This window comes from Thamnophis elegans, chromosome 15 (genome assembly GCF_009769535.1).
Source record: "Thamnophis elegans isolate rThaEle1 chromosome 15, rThaEle1.pri, whole genome shotgun sequence".
NCBI classification, from domain to species: Eukaryota; Metazoa; Chordata; class Lepidosauria; order Squamata; family Colubridae; genus Thamnophis; species Thamnophis elegans.
The window spans coordinates 45,184,999-45,207,242 of record NC_045555.1 but is presented as its reverse complement, the minus strand read 5'-3'; the positions used below and the strand labels follow the sequence as shown (position 1 = coordinate 45,207,242).

At 37.9% G+C, this 22,244-nt stretch overlaps 1 protein-coding gene across 3 annotated transcripts in view; it reads right to left on the bottom strand.

The window, feature by feature from the left end:
- PCGF5 (polycomb group ring finger 5) overlaps positions 1-22,244 on the bottom strand; it is a 45,592-nt gene that overhangs the window by 5,484 nt on the left and 17,864 nt on the right. For 2 of the 3 annotated variants that reach the window (XM_032231608.1, XM_032231607.1), the window contains exons 2-9: positions 15,801-16,107; positions 14,431-14,527; positions 9,634-9,689; positions 9,477-9,536; positions 8,867-9,015; positions 7,713-7,811; positions 6,459-6,548; positions 2,137-2,196 (exon numbers count right to left, since the gene is read on the bottom strand). In XM_032231608.1, coding sequence (XP_032087499.1) covers positions 2,137-2,196; positions 6,459-6,548; positions 7,713-7,811; positions 8,867-9,015; positions 9,477-9,536; positions 9,634-9,689; positions 14,431-14,527; positions 15,801-15,912 — 723 coding nt within the window. In that variant the 5' untranslated portion in view covers positions 15,913-16,107. The remainder of the gene's footprint in view (positions 1-2,136; positions 2,197-6,458; positions 6,549-7,712; positions 7,812-8,866; positions 9,016-9,476; positions 9,537-9,633; positions 9,690-14,430; positions 14,528-15,800; positions 16,108-22,244) is intronic. The other variant, XM_032231609.1, reaches the window with a different exon arrangement.

Here is a 22,244-nt window from a genome sequence, read left to right as displayed (position 1 = left end):
TCCCTTGGAGATGCCTGTGAAACAGCTGCAAATAGGCCACATCCCAGAAAACCAAGGATTTTTTTTAAAAAATACCTTAGATTACAGTGTTTTTCAACCTTGTCCGCTTGAAGATGTGTGGACTTCAACTCTTGCTGGCTGTGGAATTCTGGGAGTTGAAATCCACGCATCTTCAAGCGGCCAAGGTTGAAAAACACTGCCGAAGAAAATTAATTCCTGAACAGTGTTTGTTAACCATGTACCGGGGCCTGATCTTTTTCATCCTCATATCAGGTATATGCAACCTGTTGCTAAAGTCCAGTTCTCATCATCTCCAGTCAATGTTGACAATGTTGAGGGATGATGAGAAATGTTCTGTAGCAACATTTGCATAGTCATACCTCCCTTACAACAATCTCCCATTCTTTAGGGATATAATCTGAAAATACAAGGACGTGTCAATGCAGTGATATGCATTTCCCCCAATGCAACTGTCCATTTACATGAATTATGGCTGTACTTCCCTCACCTAACTGCAGAGGACTCTTATTATTTTCTCTATTAGAAAATACTTATATGACTAACTCAGTGGCAATGTGTAACAGATCTTGCTCAAACAAATTTATTCTAATGCTGGATATAACACTACATTTTACATTCTCGCCATAAAGAGATCATAATGCTTTTTCAATTTCTCCCACGGAAGAGTGACTTACTATATGTATATATATATACCTGGTTATATAAAATAGGGGAGCAAAGTAAATTGGAGCTCTGTAAAAGAAGGGCAGCATAAAATTGAAGCATACTATGAATGCTTAAGATTGGAAACCCATTATGACAAAGGTTAATACCCCATGGCATTGTGGACTAAATCTCCTTCTTTAAAAGTACGGTTGCTATATAAAACACAATATTTTTGCAGGATAATTCTAATACTTTATAAAAATAACTTTAAAAATCCTAAACTTCTTATCCCCTGAAGCTCCAAACTATGAAACCAAATATTCATAACCATGGCATGACAAAACCGCGCTCCACTAAAGCGCGCCCAATTAAACCGCGTCGCTGACGTCATCAGCAGGGCGACAACAGCGACCGTGGAGAAAAAAGGGCGCTTTAAATAGCGCTTTGAAAGCAAGCCGATTCAAGTTAAGGTAAGGGTTAGGTTTAGGGTTAGGTTAAGGGTTAGGGTTAGGGTTAGGTTAAGGGTTAGGATTAGGTTTAGCGTTAGGTTTAGGGTTAGGTTAAGGGTTAGGTTTAGGGTTAGGGTTAGGTTTAGGGTTAGGTTTAGGGTTAGGGTTAGGTTTAGGTTTAGGTGTTAATTTTAGCTTTAACGTTTACAGCGTGCTTTTTTCTCCGCGCTGTTGTCGTGCTGTGATGACGTCAGCTACGCGGTTTCTTCGAGCGCGCTTTAGTCGAACGCGGTTTTGTGGTGGAACCATTCATAACACCCAATCATTCAACTAAAATAGTGTAGCCATAATGCATGAAAATAATACATTATTTTTATCATATTCACTTCCCAAAATATCTATAGCACTATTCATGAATCCTAATGTCCCATGATAGTAGTCACAAAATAATTTTAGAGATTATCCTATTGCTGCATTATGATGCCATGATAATATAAATGGAGTTACATAGAATATTGCTAAAGTTAGCAAAGCTTCAAAGAAGGCAATACTTGATAGCATTAAGCCTGATTAGTTTACAAAAAATAAGACTGTCAACTTGCAATTAACCATATTTTTACCTGGGTTAATATTCATGCACATGGTATCCTATCATACCTAACTGTAAGGCTACAATTAACAGCATAGAAAATCTGAACTAAATTATTGTAATATTACAACATACTTACCTTTATTTCAAACTGATTTACGAAATTGGTTTTATAATTTGGGAGCCCATGAAGAGCCTATAGCATGCTACACAAGATATACATTTAATGAATATAGCTTGCCCCATGCATTTAAAAAAAATCTAGGTAAACATTCAGACAAAAACCCAAGGCTCCAATCTTTATAATTAAATTTAGTTTAAAGAACGCAGTCCAAAAGAAAATGAAAGACATATTCAGCTCCCACCTAAACTGAATTTCAAAGGATAATGTCTTAATGACTACAATGTGTACAGTCAGGGAGTGCCTCTTACCTGATAAAAAGAGCCATCCTGTGAGCAGACTTGTGACGAGGAGCAGTTCTGACACCGAAACTGCGAAGGAGATGATTTTCTGATCAGATAAGAGGCATCCACAACTGAACATTGATCATCAATCATTTAAAAATAGTTGCATATTCAACCGTAAGAGATGAGCTATATGGCTGCCAGAATTTTTTTTTAAGAATCTATAATGTTAATTATACATATAACATTAGTTATCATGTTTAAGAATCTATAACAGTGTGTGTGTGTGTGTGTGTGTGTGTGTGTGTGTGTCAGGCCTGGAAGTCATCATTTTGAATTGGACCTTCAGACTTGCCATAATTGAAACTGTGGGAAACTGGGAGGGGGGATTGCATGGAGCTTAGTGGGTGTATAGCCATAACAACATTCCTTTCTCAAAGAGTCAAGGACAACTTGCCTCTGCACCTGGGTGGGAGTGATTGGAAGATGTCTCCTATTGGGATGATGTCTAATTGGACTGAGCTATGGACATGTGGGTATGGGTCTTGAACTTTCAACTGGGTGGGGAAAACCTGGAAACTCTCAGATTCGGGTTTTCCCAGATGTGCCAATGACATCTCTAGCAAAATGTAGCTTTGAGGAAACTCAAGTCACCGAGTTTCTTTTCATGTAAACACACAGACACACACACACATATACACACACAAACCTCCCCAATGTGCAGCTTTCTTGTTCTCCCAATTCTGGCTACAAAAAACAAAACAAAACTCATGGACACTCTAAAAAACAATAATCTTCAACATATAATCGGAGGCGGATGGCAGGGCAGATATTGGAAATCTCATTTGGATTAAAGTATCCATGACTTATATGAATGCTGTTAAGGCAGCGAGGTGTCATTAAAAAAACACAACACAATGAAAATAAGAACAGCAGTGAGGCAAAGGGAGACATTAAGAGGTTAGCAACAAGATTTGCAAAAAATAAAAAAATAAAAATTGGAATCTCTATTGCCAGAGATTTTGCAGGCAAAAACTATGCAAACAAATTTAATTAGCATTACCATTAATTACACCAATTGTGAATTCAGTAAAATAATAGTTTTCATAAATTGGTAATCGTCTATTTCCAGCTTATTTATAACTCTTGTTAAAATGCAGAATTATGTAACTTTTAAGAGATGTATTTTTAAAATGGTTCTCAGTACTAACAACATTTGGAGTTCCAAAGACGACTCCCATCCCATGTTAGGTAATGGGAATTATTATTCTGCAGACTGTCCAACTTTCTTAGATTCATTTAAATATTCAAAAGCATTGATAAAATGTAAATAATTATTAAGCATACAAAATGCATTGAAGAGAGTTAAACTATAGGTTTAATTAAAAGAGAAAATAAGTTAGCAGATATAGAAATATGTAACTGACCTATATATATCCATACTACAGAACTGCTATCATGAAAAACTAGACCAGACAATAATATTTTTTTTGTACCTGAGTTTTTTTATCTTCCTAATCACAATTGTTTTGACTATATATCTATAGTTATAATACTGTTTTAAAATGACATTTTTCAGAAATCTAAAAAGTTGCTTTTTATACCCCCAAAGTTAATTGGATTCTTGCTATATATTTTTTTTTCCAATTTATCTGGGTCATTTACCAAAATAACATGTGAAGTTTCTTCATAGTACATACCAATGTGCTATCTACAATTCGTATTATTGAAGCGGTAGATTTGTGAATTTCAGGCACTTGAATGCAATCTAAATAACTAGGTTTTTGGAAAAAGAAATGTTGCTTAGTACAGATATGCCCCACATTTCAAATTCAGATTGTTTTGAGCTGGAAACAAGCCATTACAACCTCACCATGAGTTTTCCTATAAGTCTTCTGCCCTTCTCTGTTCTTATCTTGAGATGACCTCATTTCAAGCTTGAAATGGCAGTTTTCCTCTCAAAAATTGAGGTTTTTAAGAATACTTCCAGTGCGGAAAGACAATGTGGTTGAACAGCCACATGGAATTTGAAATAGTTCCTTCTCTCTTTTAGCAGATCTCCCCCTTCAATTTTTCCCCCGTTTTTGATTCTGTAAAAGCTTAGCATCAAACTTTTTTTTTATTGCCTTCTTGCTATTCAAAAACACATCATTCCTAGGCTTCAAAGTTGAGGATTCCTTTGTAATTCTCACTGCCTTAGGAAAATTCTGGCAGTTACTGACTCCACTTCTTCTATCTATCTGAACGGATATCAGGCAGAAAAGTTTGCCCATCGAAGTCTTGACAAACAAAACTCCTCAACAGGATTTCATTTCTGCCTTCTTTTTTCAGCAAGAAATAACAATTACAATAGGACATGAATGGCTTTTTTAATCATGCTGCGTCAGGCATGATGGTTTCAATTAACTTTCACATATTATATACCATGCTGCTATACCATACCATGATGGCATAGCAGGTTAGAAGTCATGCAGTTTAGCTATTGGAAATCAGCAGTGCATATCAAAATATTTAACGTTTTCCACTGGTCTTGAACTATCAAACGGTTAAACTAAAAACTAACCAAATTAAACTATTGGTCAGCTAGACTAGCATTGCCTCTTCTAGCATCTCAGAGTTGGTCCACTGCTTGCTCTATGACCTTTAATTGAAGATGTCACTAAGGTCAGCAACCTTCCTCTAAATCCTTTTATATTTATATTAAACTTGCTAAGAATATTATACGCTTTACCCACCTGTTAAAAGTCAAGGTTTTCCTGACTTCGGATAACAGAGGCATGACAAATCCTAGCCTTGTCTAGCCTAGAGATCTCTGAATTTGGTGGAATTTTAGTTGTGTATAAGCCAACGTCCCTTTATGAAAATAGACTGAGTTGTTTGACAAGACGATGGCCTCTTTCTTTGTAATTCTCACCACCCTAGGAAAATTCTGGCAATTACTGACTCTATTTCTTCTATCTATCTGAACTGTTGCCTGGTGATAACAGAAAATCTAGGGAAATCTAACAGGAATATCAGCAGTAACCAGAAACAGACCACCAAGAACCACAAAGTGTTTGGACAGGGGTTTTTTTTTTGGTTATCAAAGTCTTGATAAAAGCACTTTGGTAGTCTGTTTCTGGTTATTGCTGATATTCCTGTTAAATATTCCTTTTTTCCTTAATAATTTTCTTAAGATAATTCTCTGAATCAATCTAGATCAGTGGTTCCCAACATGGAGCTTATGCCCCACAGGGGGGCAATTTGTTTTTTTTTAATGGAGGCAATTTGAACCTTTGTTTAAACCAAGTTAATGGCATTTTAGGCTTCCTACACGTGAGTAGAGTTCCCTTTTTGAGTAAAGTAGCAATAGCAATAGCAGTTAGACTTATATACCGCTTCATAGGGCTTTCAGCCCTCTCTAAGCGGTTTACAGAGTCGGCATATCGCCCCCACAGTCTGGGTCCTCATTTCACCCACCTCGGAAGGATGGAAGGCTGAGTCAACCTTGAGCCGGTGAGATTAGAACCACTGAACTGCAGATAACAGTCAGCTGAAGTGGCCTGCAGTACTGCACCCTAACCACTGCGCCACCTCGGCTCTCAAACAGAAGAAGGAGCTCATCATTTGTTACAAGATATACTTGTAAAACAGCAGGAAGCCCTGTTTCTAGGTGTAGCAGTGCCACGTTACAGCAACATCGGGAAGATGGTGTATGAGAAACTGGAGAAGTTCCAAGGGCCTAAAGGAGGAAATGGAGAGGATATGGACAAGTAAAGGCCAATGTGGTCCCAGTGGTGGAAGCAGCATTCAGAGCTGTGATCTCTAAGCTGGGAGAGTGGCTCCAGCAGAACTTAGCACCATCGGAGCTCTGTGTCCAGAAGACTGTGGTGCTAGAAACGACCCAAGATTGAGGAAGACAGTCTCTGTCTGTCTGTCTGTCTGTCTGTCTCTGTCTCTCTCTCTCTGTCTCTCTCTGTCTCTCTGTCTCTCTCTCTCTCGTACACACACACACACACACACACACACACACACACACACACACTTTTGAAGAGCCATGATGCCACAGTGGTTAGAATGTACTGCAGGGCTAACTCACTGCTCTCTCCAGGAGTTCAAGTCTTACCGGCTCAAGATTGACTCAGCCTTCTATCCTTCCAAGGTCAGTAAAATGAGGACCCAGATTGTTGGGGACAATATGATGACGCTGCAAACTGCTTAGAGAGGGCTGTAAAGCACTATGAAGCGGTGTATATAAGTCTATTGCTATTTAAAAGGAATATAATTAATATAATGTATAGCTAAAGGCCCTATAATTAATATAAATATTTATATATAAACTAAAAGCAATAAAAACTTATTTCATTTACATTTTCGCCTCGTAGTCTCCATCTTGTCATGTAGATGAATTCCATAGTATGATCCTTCCCCATGATTTCCCCATTGCATAGTACATCCAGCTTTAAAACAAAAAAAAACCAGTTATTTGAAGAAGTATTCTTAGAGCTATGTTCATCTTTCCTAAAAGAGAATCATTCATATATAAGAAGAAAAAGAGATGAGAAGCCTACCACAGCTTGATTACTCTTATGCAAAATAGCTTTCTAGTGAACAAGAAGAATGCAAACAAAATGACTTTTAGCTACTTAGTAGATTTTAATTATTATTCCCAAATACAAACTGTATTTTCCAACTAAACAAGCTGCTTAAAATAAAGTGTTTAAAACATAGAACATCCATTACAGCTGTTAAATACATTTGCATGGTCCCTCCCCGCCCCCCATATTTATTTTGGGATTCATTTGGTCTTTATATTAAATCATTAGATGTTTTTCAATGGATAGAAGAGTTATATACTTGTATTTTTTTATGGCAAGATGAATGTGCAAATTAGGAAATTATCTTATGCTGTTTTATATGCAGTATAACTTCTGCATGAGGGAAGGAGAAAAACTAAAGTCTTATTTGGTGTAAGAAAATTTTAAAAAATGATGTTACAGTATTTTAGACATCCACTTCAGCACTGAAGCAATAATTTTGCAGGGGTTCAAGCATGGTCTTTAACATAAGCAGCAAAATTATTTTTAAATCATTTTTTCAAGGACAGAATCTAAGGCCATTAGCATACAAAGCATATATGCTAAAGTAAATTGTGATCCAAATAATACAGTCGTAAATATATACAACATAAGAAAATTGCTTTACGCATTTAATTGTTTTAAAATAAATCTCCATCTAATTTCAGAGCTGCATGCCTTGTAGTATGATTTTGTATTCCGTTTGGATTGTAATATACTACACAATTTTTCAGATGAAAACTTTTCAGATGGCATTCATTTATAAAATGTTCTCCTAATAGTCTGCTCTTTTTCTTTCTTAGTGATTGACCACCTTCAATAAAATAAATTGGATTATGACATTTAAAAGTGCAATTGAATGCCAATTTATATTGGAATAGGTATCATTAAGACTTCACTAAGGGAAAAAAAAGATTATTAATGTGCTATATGACATTCCATATTTGCAATGCAAGGAAAAATGGTTTAGGTAGCTAAAGTTGTGATCGCTTAAATTCACTTAGTCAAAGGACAGGGTCTACTGCTTTGGGTGATAGAACATCATACCTCATAAGAACTTGGAAGTTTTAATTTTACACTTAGAAATTTCTTGATGGTTCCTACAGTTACACGTGTAGAACACCGGATGAATTTCTTCATCAACCCCTAAAGAATAAGAGACAAAAACTGTAAACTTAGATATTAAAATCTGAATTGCTTGCACTCCAAATGCTACTTACCTAATCTGATAACCTACCAATTGTATTTATTTATTTATAGGTACCTTGTTTTTATGATTTTTTACAAACATCTCAAGACTGTGACGTATCCACACCTCCCTCCACTTATTTTCCCCACAACAAAGCTGTGAGTGAGGTATGTTGGGCTGAAAGAGGATGACTGGCCCACCACCAGCCAATTTTCATGGCTAAAGCGAGACTAGAACTCATGGTCTTCCAGTTTCTAGCCTGGTGCCTTAACCATTAGACTAAACCGGCTTGAATTCTAGCCAATGCTACAATATATAATATCTTCTGCTGATATGCAAGAATGGTTTTATACAGATTAAATTTACTGAATGTAATGACTTATTTGGTACATTATTTATGTCTAATGAAAAATATTTAATATGTGTTATATGACAAAATGTACATCCCATTAATCTCTTAAGAGAAAAACCAATTGGGAGCAAGATTATACCTCTGTTTACCAAAGATATTTTTCTTTTAATCCAGAGGTACAGAATTTGAGGTTCTGCAAATATTATTACAGCTACAGTGACAGAGAATCAGAGTTTCTTAATTTTTAATTATATTTAGAACTTTAAAATTAGCTCACTTAACAGCGAAATGAAGACTCAGGTAGGAGAACTGCAGGAAAAAATTTGAAATTAGTTTGGGTTTCCTTGAATTATAGAAAATCACCTTTCAAGTATCAAATTGTACTTGTTTATATCATACCTATTATATACCTGCATCATTCTATTAATTAATAATGTATAAAGAGTTGTCCCAAAGTTGTTTTTTCAAGAGGCAAGACCTTTTGGTTTTTCTTTGAAGATGTATCACTTCTCATCCAAGAAACTTCTTCAGTTGAGAAGCAAAAAGTCTTCAAAGAAAAAGCAGAAAGTCCAGTTGCCTCTTGAAAAAGCACCTTTGGGACAACCACGACCTGGAGGACTGAGAATCTCCATAGACATGTATAAAGATTTCAAAACTCACTTTTACAACATTATCACCAGACTGCCCATTGTTACGTAAACAATCCAGACAAATAGCAATCTGTGGGTCACTCCTGTGATAATCTTTATCTTCTTGGTTTTCATCTCCATTTTCACCATCTTTAGCATTTTCAGAATTTGCATTTTCTTCTGAAACAAAAAAAGTGCACAGAGAGCAATGCAGAAAGTAACAAACTAAGATTGCAATCTAGGGCAAGTTTTCTTGAAACCAATTTCATGAATCTCACTGAAGCAGTGCCAAGAGAGTTCCATTTTGTTTGGCGCAGCTGTTTTCTATTTATCTTGCTGTTCAACTTCTACAAGAAACTTCTCTGAGTGGGAATGTGGGAGAAGGTGTCATCAATAAGCAGAGAAATTCTACTTTTGCTTTTCAACCTTAGGTGAGGCAGAAAATGTTCTGAAGAAGTATTTAATTATTTAAAGTTTAAGTTATATAAAATAGAGGCACTACTTATGATGGATGGCTTGTTCCTTCAATAAGATGTACATATTTGCATTTATTAACAAATTCAAGTGAAAAATAAGACTACAGTTGCTGACATTTTAATGTTGGAAGTTAAAATGTTACATTGTGAAATAAATGTAAATACCTCCTCCATTTTCTATAGGTTTGTTTTTCTTCCAGAATTCAGCTTCACGGTGCAATTCTTCTAGTTTTCAGTAACAAAAAACAAATTTGTAATTAAAATTAATAATGCAACGGGATTACCAAAATAAATAATCTTGTTAAGAGGAGCAAAAACATACTCTCTCGAAGTCCTGGAACCAGCTTAAATATAATTTCTTCTAAAGTATTATCCAGCCTGGAAAAGAAAAATCAACAACTGAAAATACTTAATATGTATATATTCATATGTTAACATACATTACAGGCATACATTATAGAACTTCAATGGGAAATAACAGAGCTATTCTAAATCTATTTTCAATTTCTTTTTGAGCAAATGTTCTGAAAGTGATTACAAACTCCATGACTGTTCTGTAGGGAAGAGGCGTACTCCATAAGATAGCAATATTTTTAATTTGATTTTTGATTCCATAAAGCTAATGCGTCTCTATTGTTTGCTCTGTAATTTTGAATGGCAACAGTCTTAAATTAATTCTAAGTTCATCCTTGCTCTTTTGATCTGCGAGACACTCTTTTGGCTAAAACATAGAATCAGAAAGAACTCTATACACACACACACACACGCATAAAGACCCCATCCAGAAACATATCTGTCTTGTTATCTTACTAGGTTAGAACCAATAGACTTGCTTTATGATATTGTCAGAATCTGAAGCCCATGAAATTGAATTGTCATTTATTGTAATGACCCTAAATTGTATTCACAATTTAGTAATGATATTAGCTATTTATAAATATGCTTAGAAGTACAATGAGCACACATCTGGGTGTATATTGTAATTTTCAATCCACAAGTATTTAAATTAATGCCAAGAATATCTATATTCTTAAAATTACTGAGGAACAAATGGGGATCAAAATGTAAAAAAAAGGATGCAGAGTATATGCTAGCTGTGTACAGAACAAGTTTATAAATGAATTTATAAACAAGTTCTTAATAAATAAATCCCTGATTCAAGCCTTCAGTTTATACTCTCACACTTCTTTCCTTGTGCTACTTTGAACTAGAAAAATAATAAAATACCAAGAGATTTAAAATATAAAGAGATACAGAGATTTTGAGAAGATATTCAAATATCTGACTCCATGGCTATTTCGCATTGATACCCATGCATAACACAAATTATTAATTTTTCTCAAGCAGAGAGAAAATAGTAATAGTAGGACATGAAAACATAAATAAAGGAAAAGATCAGGTGGTGTGAGGCTTTGATGCAGCATATAATTGCAAAGCCAAGAATTTAATTTTATATGTAATTTTTCCATTTTTAATACTTATATTGTCGGAATAAAATTATACGCATGCATACATTCACAACACAGACACAAAATTCCTTGTATCTTAGACTAGCATAGTTCTTCAACAAGAAAAAGAACGTTGGTCTTACCAGAACGTGTCTTTTCAGGGGAAGAGAGGGAGTGGTCACGTGTGGGTATTCTCAAAGCCTGATTGGTCCAAAGACTGAGAGCAAACTTCTTAAATACTCATGCCTTCCATTCTTCCCCAGTTTCCTCGAAGGCAAGCAACAGAACTGAAACAAAAAAACCAACAACAAAACCCCGGGAACCACCTGGCCCTCCCCTTGGCCCCAACAATCTAAACAGGGCGGGTCGTGACCACGCCCTCTCTTCCCCTGAAAAGACACGTTCAGGTAAGACCAACGTTCTTTTTCCAGTGGAAGAGAGGGAGTGGTCATGTGTGGGACATACCCAAGCTTAGTCCCAAGGGGAGTATCAGCTGCCACCCTCTGCAGGACCCTCCTACCAAAGGAAGCATCCGCCGAGGTGAACACATCCAGATGATAATGTCGGATGAAAGGTGTTGGGGACACTCAAGTAGCGGCCTGACAAATGTCCTCAAAGGGAGGCCTAGTGGCCCATGCCGCCGTGGTCACGGCACTCCTCGTGGAATGGGCTGTTATTCCCGACGGGACGCCCCGCTGCCCCATGGGCCTCCACGATGGCCTGTCACAGCCAATGGCCAATGGTAGCCAAAGACACCCTGGCCCCCTATGTTAGAAGGAGACAAATAAAGCCTCTGACCTGTGGACCCCCGCAGTCCATCGGAGATAAATGCACAAAGCGCGATGAACGTCTAAACGGTGCCAGAGCCTCTCCCTATCACTAGACGGACCTGGACAAAAATCGGGCAGGATGATTTCCTGCGCCCTATGAAAGGGGGTGTTCACCTTTGGGAGAAAGGTAGTGTCAAGGCGAAAAACCACCCTATCCTGGTGAAAATGGCAAAGGTCATCCTTGGATGAAAGAGCGCCCAGCTCTGAAATACGCCGGGCCGAGGTAATCGCCACCAGAAAGACCACCTTAAGGGACAAGAATCTCAGATGAACAGACCGGAGAGGCTCGAACAGGGCCACCGTCAAGGCCCTGAGAACTAGGGGCAGATCCCATGTAGGGAACCTATGGATAGGGGGAGGCCTGATATTAGCCGCCCCCTTAAGAAAACGCTTGATCAGGGGAACATGAGAGAGGGAGGAGGACCCTACACCCCCCCAAGACCGAAGACAGAGCCGCCACCTGACGACGCAGGGTGTTGTGTGACAGCCCATTGTGCAGGCCTTTCTGCAGGAAGTCCAAGACATTGGGAATAGTGGCCCTGGCAGGAGAAATGCTAAGTGGGGAGCACCACTAACAAAGGCAGCCCAGGTGGAGTTGTAAATCTGGGTCATCGACGGGCGCCTAGAAGCCTCGATGGTGCGGATAACTCCGGAGGACAGGTTAGCCTTCCTCAGGAGTCACCATTCAAGAGTCAGGTAGTCAGATGGAGCCACTGGGGCTCCGGGTGAATCAGAATCCTCCACGGAGGAGCTACTGACAGCTGGACTAGATCCGTGAACCAGGGCCTCCTGGGCCAATAAGGGGCCACGACGATGACCAGCGCCCTCTCCACTACCACCTTCCTGAGGGTCCCTGGGATGAGGGGAATCGGGGGGAAGGCATAGAGAAGGCCATGAGGCCACCAGCTCTGGAGGGCATCCGTGCCCTTGTTATCCATCTGCCAGTTACAAAGCCATAACAGGCAGCGGGAAGTAACTGAGGTGGCCAAGGCGCTGGACGTGAACTTGACCGTGTCCAAGGTCACATCAGCAGAGAACTGGGAAGCCGCAATAATTTTGGTCAGGTCCTGGTGGAGGCGCTTGTCCTGGATCGGAATGCGATCCTGAGCCTGTGGAGCCACATGACCGTAGTGCGATTAAAATATGAGGCCACCGCCGCAGACTTAATGGCCCAGGCCGTGGCGTTGAAATTCTTCTGCAAGGTAAGCTCTGTGTGCTTATCCTCAGGTTTCAATTTGTCCGCTGCATCACCGGACACCACCAGGGAAGAAGAGACCAAAGAATGGAAGGCAGGAGTATTTAAGAAGTTTGCTCTCAGTCTTTGGACCAATCAGGCTTTGAGAATACCCACACGTGACCACTCCCTCTCTTCCACTGGAAAACATTCATTTGTATTTTTGGAAATTCATAAGACCTCAAAAGATAAAATTCTTAGTTTAATTTAAAAATAGCTACAATTATTGATACTGAAATAATTCCTTCCTTCCTTCTTTTTTTCTTGAACTCAATTGGATAAAATTGGAAGGTACAGGACAACAATTATTGAATCAAGATAATTAAAATGGATTAACTTACAGAATGCTGTGACCCATGACTCTTATGGGAATGAAATTGGGGAAAGTTGTGGCCGCTTCAGCTCCCCCACTCCTGACTACACTTTCCAGAAACCTAGGTTATGTGGTGCAAAGGAAGATGGGAGGGCTGTGTGCCCGTCCTTTCCTGCCTCCTTCTGGCTCCTTCACTCATTCAGCTAGCAGAAATGGGGCACAAATTGTCTAGTAAAGCTTTAACACATTAATGTGTTGCCAATTGGTTTTATAGTTAGTGTTTCCTTGCATTGTGTTTGCTCTTTTGTGAGATTAAATTGTTTTTGTAAACAACACACATCACTTTTTTTCTTTAACCCCTTCAACCAAGGAAAAACACGGAGTAGCAGTCATTACCATGTTATTGTAGTTTCCCATCATTCCACATCACTATCTACCCTCTTCCAAGAAACTTCATTATTTTTGATAATGAGCATATTGTTTAGAATATTTGTATTTATTGTCCATGATGCTTCCTACCACTAAGTTTTGTTTACCTAAAAAACAATTATATCTCTTGTTGCGAGTGCTATAGTCCCGTCAGTGAACCATATTTATGGGGAACCCTGCAGTATAAGTGTGTGTCAGTCAGTTATTCAGTAGACTGCTAGAGAGTTTAGAAAGGTATTTGCTTTCCTGCTGCTCCTGATATTTGGACATCTGAAGCATGGTGGATGAGAAGAAAGGGAAAAACTTTCATTATATGTGATGATACCCAGTAATGTTTAAGCTCATATAAAGAAAATAAGCCATCAAAAAACTAGAGGTGAGAAGCAGCTTCAGAGTTCAGCAAGAAGAGAAGGTGAAAAAGTTGGGTACGTATCATATTATGGAACCATACCTTACTATGGTTGCAAAGCAAAATATTTAGATGGTGTAAAGAAAGGAATTTTTCCAGTATAATTGAAAATTGGTTGGCGATATTTAAACCTGAGAAATTAATGATTTGTGACCTGTAAAACTGAAACTGAAACTGAGTTGATTGAAACAAGGCAGAGCCTTTTGTAATATTTGAGATTAATTTAAAATATGTCTTGTAAACTTTAATTATAACCGATTTAACAAGATTGAATGACTAACATTTTGTTAAAAGTGACAAGAACAATTCTATTATTCTCAATTATTTAACATGTTGGTAATTTGGAATTTCAGCATTAGATATACAGGTATATTTTGTCTTATACCATTTCATAACACTGTTGATGAACTATTTTCCTTTGAAATAATTTATTAAATCTGTTAAATAACCCCTTACCGTAACATTTCTAATGGATTGGTCTCATGTACTTGATTGCCACATCTGGGGCAATCATTGCTGTCTTCAAAGTGTTGCACAATACAACTCTTGCAGACTGCAAAATCAGATAAGATGTGTTTTAGGAAAATATGTAAATAATAATTGCAAACTACTGATTTTTTAAGGAAGTCTAATATCCCAAGATCTACTAGAAAATATATCTTGATTTTCCACATGTTATTTGATAACCCAAATACTTGAGCTTGGAGATTCAAGACCTTCCTGGCAATGAAGTTTTAAAGCACTGAAGATTGTCAAATCAAGTTATGAAAGAATTATGCCTGAATTAGCACTGGACAGTTTATGTGATTATTATGTCTATTTTTATAGCGTTAAATATTGAATCTCATGCTTTCATATAATATCCTTGGAGGAGAAGGAAGTACCCTGAATACCTGTATGTTTTACAATGGCTGTTGTTAACATGTGAGGGAGAGATATTTTAAAAATACTCACAAATGTACCCTTTTCATTTACCGTATGTCTCCCACATTCCATTTTCTGCTGATGTTTCCTAGAACATCTGGATCCACACAGATCCTCTATGTCTCTTGCTATCATATCTGTTTGTTCTACTGGTTAAAGTACCAGGCTAAAAACCAGGTATGAAAACCGTGACAGCCAGCTGTGGTGACTTTGGGCCAACTTTTCGGCCCAATCAGGGATAGGTTCCAACTTCTACTGCCGGTTCACGCAGGGACGTGCTTCGAGCTCACACAGTAGGTAAAAAAAATGCTTCTGCGCATGGCCAGCTGAGTTATTACCTACTCAGCCAAACCGGTCCAAGCCCAATGTACCCCACAGCACTGTTGTGTGGGGAAAATAAGAAGAGGAAGCAGCATTATATATGTTCACTGCTTTGAGTTACTTATAAAGTAATAAAGATGGGATAAAACTATAATAAACAACAAAATAAATAAATGTAGGATAAAATAAATAGATAAATAAAACTATGGTCCTAATATTAAAACTCCCTTCATAGTTTCCAACTCCTTTCTATTAATTAATAATTCAAGCATATCTTCTATGTGACAGGCAATGTATACCGAAATACATTCTAGAACAGGGGTCCCCAACCTTGGCAACTTTAAGCCTGGTGGACTTCAACTCCCAGAATTCCCTAGCCAGCTCTGCTCTGCTGGCTGGGGAATTCTGGGAGTTCCGCCAGGCTTAAATTTGCCAAGGTTGGAGACCCATGTTCTAGTAAATATTAAACATCAATGGCTTCTAAACCACGAGCCTTAATCTAACAACTGCAAAAGCATTAATTAATTAATGAGCATTAATTAAAATAGGGGGGAAAGGATGACTCAGAAATCCCTACTTACAAGTATGGAGGCACTCAGTGACGGTAGTTGGCTTGATCAAATACCCTTTACAGATGCAGCAGGTGATATATGGGTTGAAATCTTTCACAGAGTGCTTTCTCTGGGTAGCCATTTGTGGTACTGGCAGGCAGAATAAAGTGATCAGACTTGAGATGTGGATTTTGGAAGGCAAGAGATTCGGGATCACAGGAGCTGAGGCGCTGCTGGCTGCAGCTGGGCATCTCCCAGCATTGGAGCAGGATCTGGACTCTCAAGGGGTGACAATGCTGAACTCCATTTTCCTTTTAGCGTTAGACATCTTTCAGCCCTGAAACAAACAAGCCAAGGAAACAAATAAATTCCAGGAAATGAGAGACACATACAAAGGAGGAATTGGTTATGCTTCCCCACCCCTTCCCCGACCTTTTCCTGCTCATTAAAACAAGAAGAATGTTGCCTGCAAGAGTTTGTAGTGAAAAGTAGAGGAGAAACGGAAAAAAGAATATAAACGCAAGCCCACATTGCAGTCTAGTTTTCCTTTTATCCTATCCCAGACTGCTGAAAACCACAGCAGCAAACAGAGAGAAGTTTGCAAGAGATCCTGGAAGGGGAGATTGTACATTCCCTTCTTGAGCCATCCATAGGTAGCCTCTATGGGGGAGTTCACATCTTCCACGGGTCACTTATGGTCCAAGACACTGAACCAGGAATGTGACCGGGCTTCTACCTGACAGTTATCACCAGTTTCAGTAGGGGAAGAGGAGGAGGAGGAGGAGGAGGAGGAGGAGGAGGAGGAGGAGGAGGAGGAGGAGGAGGAGGATAGATTCACCACAGGTGTCCTTGGGAGACTTGAACGAACTGATTAGATCATCATGGAGAAAATCTATCTATGCAGTTGATAAGAGGTTGAAAATGACTTGATGGCATATCAATCAAACTTCTGTTAAACCCTTTTTTAATTGCTGAAAATCAACTGGTGACTAAATTATACAGAATTAATTATTCATTTGAAAGAGAATTTCCCTTTTTGACAGTATCTCAAAGTGATGCACATAGTACTCCCTCCTCCTATTCCTCCCAACAACTTTGTTCGGTAGGTTGGTCTGAGAACACTGCTCTTCCTTAGGTTTACAATAATTTGCTATTAAGAAATTAAGAGGGGAGATTTTTTTTCCCTTTCATTTTAAGGAAAATAAGAAAATTTCAATGTATATTCATTCCCAAAATCAAATATAAAATTGTGATACTTCTGATCACAACATCTGGTTTTACCACAACAGTAATATGAAAAACATTTTGTTCGGTAGTAATCATAGGTACAGTCACTCAGCAAAATTGCTTACTACTTATATTTCCCTAGTTTTTATGTCTAAAGTTATTTTTTAAGCAATAAAAATTAAAACAACTATTAAGAGTGTTTTGCAAAAGCAGCTGCTGTGTAACTATAAAAAACAGACTTTTAGAGGATTACCTTCTGAGCTTTTTCAATTCTGGGCTGGAAATTGTAATTTTGTAGTAATGCATTTGATACAAATATTTGAAAGAAATGCTTCATAATATTCAGAGACCAGAGGAAGCAACTTAGGAATTAGCTATGTGAGGATGGCAAAAGACATAGCTGCTTTAATGATCCAAGAAAGGTGCTTTGTTAATGCTCCTGTAGATTGCAACTCTGTACTCTCCTAATTGAGATTTCTAAATATTTAATTTCAGCTAAAAAACAAAATACATCTAGATACTTAGTTTTATAATCTAGTTTAAACATAACTATATGTAACTGAAATGTTATTTTTCTTCATATATTTATTACTTTTGAATACTAACTTTCTTCCTTTATAGAATTCAACACATAAGTGTACAGTGTAAGCTTATTAGTTATAAATCACCAAATGACTAGAGAAAGTTTTTCCCCTCCTGTGATTAGTTACCTAGAGGTTAAATCATGGTGAATGCAGACTTTTCAAAACTAGTTGAAATCTAGAAGGGAACAAGGCAGGATGTCCTTTACCCTCTTTATTATTTATGTTAGTGTTGGAATTATTAAATAGAGTGCATAATTACAAATTAAGCCCACATGCCAAAAAAATTGACATTGATTGTACAAGACACATTAGAGAACATTGAACATGTTATGAAGAAGATTAAAATGTTTGGAGAAATGGCAGGTTTAAGAATAAATAAATCAAAGATGACAATACTGACTAAGAACATAAAGGTGGAAGATTAGAAGAAACTGGAATTTAAAACTGGTTTTAAAGTCATGAAAATGGTACCTTACTTGGTGGTGACTCATACGGAAGAAAATTCTAAGCTTTCAAAAATAATTATGGTAAAATATGGAAGGAGATAAAATTGGATTTAAATAGATGGCAAAAATTAGATTTGTCATTAATAAGAAATATTTCAGTAATTAAAATGAATGTACTTGCTAGAATGTTATTTCTATTTCAAACGATACTGATATTGATTAAAATATTTACTTTCAAACAGTGGCAGAAAGATATATCTAAATTTATTTGGCAAAATAAAAAAAAAAGAATGAAATATAAGCTGCTACAAGATTCTAAAGATATTGAAGGTCTGGGTTTGCCAGATCTTAGATTATATTATGATGCTTGTTGTCTGGTATGGCTAAAAGATTGGATAACTTAAAAAAATTCAAGGCTGTTAGATCTTGAAGTTTTTGATTTGAGATTTGGGTGGTATGCCTATCTGTGGTATGTCAAAGTAAAAGTTAACCCTGGCTTCAAGATTCATGTTATTAGGCAATCAATTGCACGTCTATGGTGGAAGTATAAAAGAAGATTAGCTGAAAAAGTGTCACTTTGGCTATTTCCTCATAAAGCACTACATAGGACAGATGTTTTCGGAATATAAATGGATGACATATTGAGACTTACTGATATTTGAAAAAAAAGGATTTAAGATAAAGACAATGAAACAACTAGTAAGTGAATGATTTGCTTGCAATTGGTTTAATTATAGAATTTTTGAAAGATTTAAACTTGATAAAAAAAAGTTTTGTTTTCACTGGAACTAAATCTGAATTGGACATTAATGCGAGCACGCTTGCATTTGCAAACCAGTAGGGAAGGTAAGTGAATCCCACCTCTGTTGGATAACCATAGCAATGACAATGCAAAAATATTTAAGATACAAATATTAATGAAAACCTGAAACTTTTTTTTAGATATGAGGGACAAGTCAATTGCAAACAATTTGGGGTGCTATTCTTTTACCTGGCAAGGCCTGTGAGGATTGTACTTGTCAAACAACTGGAAAGAAAAAGAGATGCTGTTGAAGAATGGATTTTGAAATAGACTGAATTAGCAGAGATGGTGAAATTAACTGCTCTGATTAGAGATAATGGACTAGACAGCTAAATAAGAGACTGGAAACCATTTGTGGACTTTTTACGTGTTGAATATAAGATGGTTAACAGAGGGATTTGAAGATTAGCGTAATGTTCATCTCAACCTGCTGACTGCTCCCCCCCTCCTATTTATAGATAGCTAGATAGAGGGGGGACGAGAGGGGGGAGGTATAGATAGATACATAGATAAATAGATAAAAAGGGGAAGAGAAAATTGCTTTTTCTTTTCGTTCAGCACTCAGGCAGGCTGGATCTTATATGCTGAATGTTAAATTTAATTTACTATTTTTTCCTCCTTTTTTGTACACTATTTTTTGTTGTTAGCGTTGAATGTCTGTTTTTTCATTTTGTTTGTTTTACTGTTCTGTATTTTATTCTCAATATATGGATTTTTTTTGTGTACAGTGTAAACTTCTTACTAATGTATAAATCACCAAATGACTAGAGACATTAGGATTAACTTTGGAAAGTTGATCAAGTTACAGAAGCCTGATATTAACCCACTGTAAGGTTAGCAGTGCAGATGTCAATACAGTTAAACAGAACAAAGCCATACCATGGCCTAGTTGCCACATCTCCTGTAATTCCTATTTTCTGTGCTGAGATGATGCAAGTTGAAATTCCAAATATCTACAGCAGTTTTTGTCAAGCTCAGTAACTTTTAAGATATCTGGACTTCAACGCCCAGAATCCCCCAGCCAACCTTCTAGAAGTTGAAGTCTACATATCTGAAAGTTGCAGAGCTTGAGAAACACTGATTTGGAGGATATTTGATTGCTTATTACATTTCATAATAGCAATAGCACTTAGACTTTTATAGCGATTCACAGTGTTTTACAGCCCTCTCTAAGGGACGTGGTGGCTCAGTGACTAAGACACTGAGCTTCTCGATCAGAAAGGTCGGCAAGTGTGGCGGTTCGAATCCCTAGCACCGCATAACAGAGTGAGTTCCTGTTAATTGTCCCAGCTGCTGCCAACCTAGCAGTTCGAAAGCATGTAAAAAAAAAATGCAAGTAGAAAAATAGGAACCACACTTGGTGGGAAGGTAACAGCGTTCCGTGCGCCTTCTGAGTCATGCCAGCCACATGACCACGGAAATGACTTCGGCTTTGAAATGGAGATGAGCACCGCATCCTGGAGTCGGGAATGACTAGCACATATTTGCAAGGAGAACCTTTACCTTTACCTTACAGCCCGCTCTAAGCAGTTTGCAGAGTCAGCCTCTTACCCCCAACAATCTGGGTCCTCATTTTACCCACCTCGGAAGGATGGAAGGCTGAGTCAACCTTGAGCCTGGTGAGATTTGAACTGCCAAATTGCAGGCACCTGGCAGGCAGCAGAAGTAGCCTGCAGTACTTCACTCTAACCACTGCGCCACCGTGGCTCATATCATATTCTAATCATATGAACATACAACTGCTTGAAAAAAACTGGGATGCTAAAAGGGCTGCTCAGAGTGTGGAAAGAAACAGTGTTCCGTATTTTAAACATATTTGTAATGGTCAACGTGTAAGATTTTCTGTGCGTGGTACAGGTTTCAAGGTAATTTTTGAAGTTAGGTGACTTTCTTATGTTTCAGCATCAACTTTTAAGCTTTATAGAATTTTTGAGCCAAATTGCTGAGTCATTTCCTTGTGTGTTTGAGATGAATGAAATATTGTTGTGGACTTTTTTTTTTCTTTTTTCACAGAAAAAAAATAGCGCCTGAATAGGTTACAACTGAACAGATAAAAAGCAAAATGTACACAAGCAGCTATTTCACTATATTTATAGTGGTGGCACAAACTACAACAGCTGTGAGTTTTATGGTCCAAAAATACAAGAGAAATCTTTGTTTTGGTAGAGAAACAAAAATGGAAAGTAAAATATAAAGCAGGTTATTTACTTTAGCTCAGTGTTTCTCAACCTTGTCAACCTGAAGATGTCTGGACTTCAACTCCCAGAATTCCTCAGCCAGCGAATGCTGAAGTCTAGACATCTTCAAGTTGACAAGGTTGAGAAACACTGCTTTAGCTAGTTATAGGATCTACTTCAGGGGTATAAAATTCAAGCCCCGTGGGTTGAATCCAGCCCATGAGGTGGTTAGATCTGGCCTGTAGGGCTACCTTGGAAACAGGGCAAGGCTGGCTCTGGGCTTGCTCTCCCATGCCCAGGGTACTGGGCAGCCTGCGCCACTGTCCAGGGGTCTTCCACATGGCCTGAGAGGGATGGCAAGGCTCCTTTGGTGGACAAGGGTTTGGTGCTTGCTTGGTCTTGCCTCCCTCTGCTGGAGACAATGGACCCGCCCCCCTCCAACCCCATCTGGGCACAGGTGCCCTTGGTCATGAGCAATGTTGAGCTGGCCATGACTATCCTGGCCACACCCACCTGGCCCCTTGAAGTCAACCACAAGCCTGATGCGGCCCTCAATGAAATCAAGTTTGACACCCCTGATCTACTTGATCCTCAGTGTTATTTTGAGAATATAAAGAGGCTAAAGAACCAAGTTTGGAACTATCAATGGGATGCATGATCATAAGACAGCAGCAAAGAGCTAGTTTTCTGCGTCTCCTTGCTGTCATCTAGTGGTTATCCAGATTTTTGTCCCCTGGATCTAGTAGTCACATTTGAAAATGTCCCTGTCCACTGTCTAAATTTTGGCTTATAATTAAACATTTCATTAGGTTCATAAGTTCAATGCCAGATTTATCAACTTTGATAAATCTTCCTCTAGTAAGATTTTCTTTTTCTGGGACCAGGAGGTCTATATAATGTTTTAATGGCTAAATATATTCAGTCCATTGGATTTAAGGGAAAAGAGAAACTGCTTTTAGAATAGCTGAAAACAGATAAACACAGCTATTTCTGTATTACTACAATGACAACTGTTCTACTTCCTATTACTGTTCTACCAAGCCTGAAGCTGGCAGGGGTTTAGGAGTTGCTAAAATACTCCACCACAGCAGTAGAATTAACCAGTACACAAGTTGACCAAAATTTAGAAATCTGATCAATGTAAGATATATGAATTACAAGAAGCTCCCGGAGCAGTGTTTTTCAAACTTGGCAACTCTAAGATGTTTTATGGCTGGGGAATATACTCCACATATTAT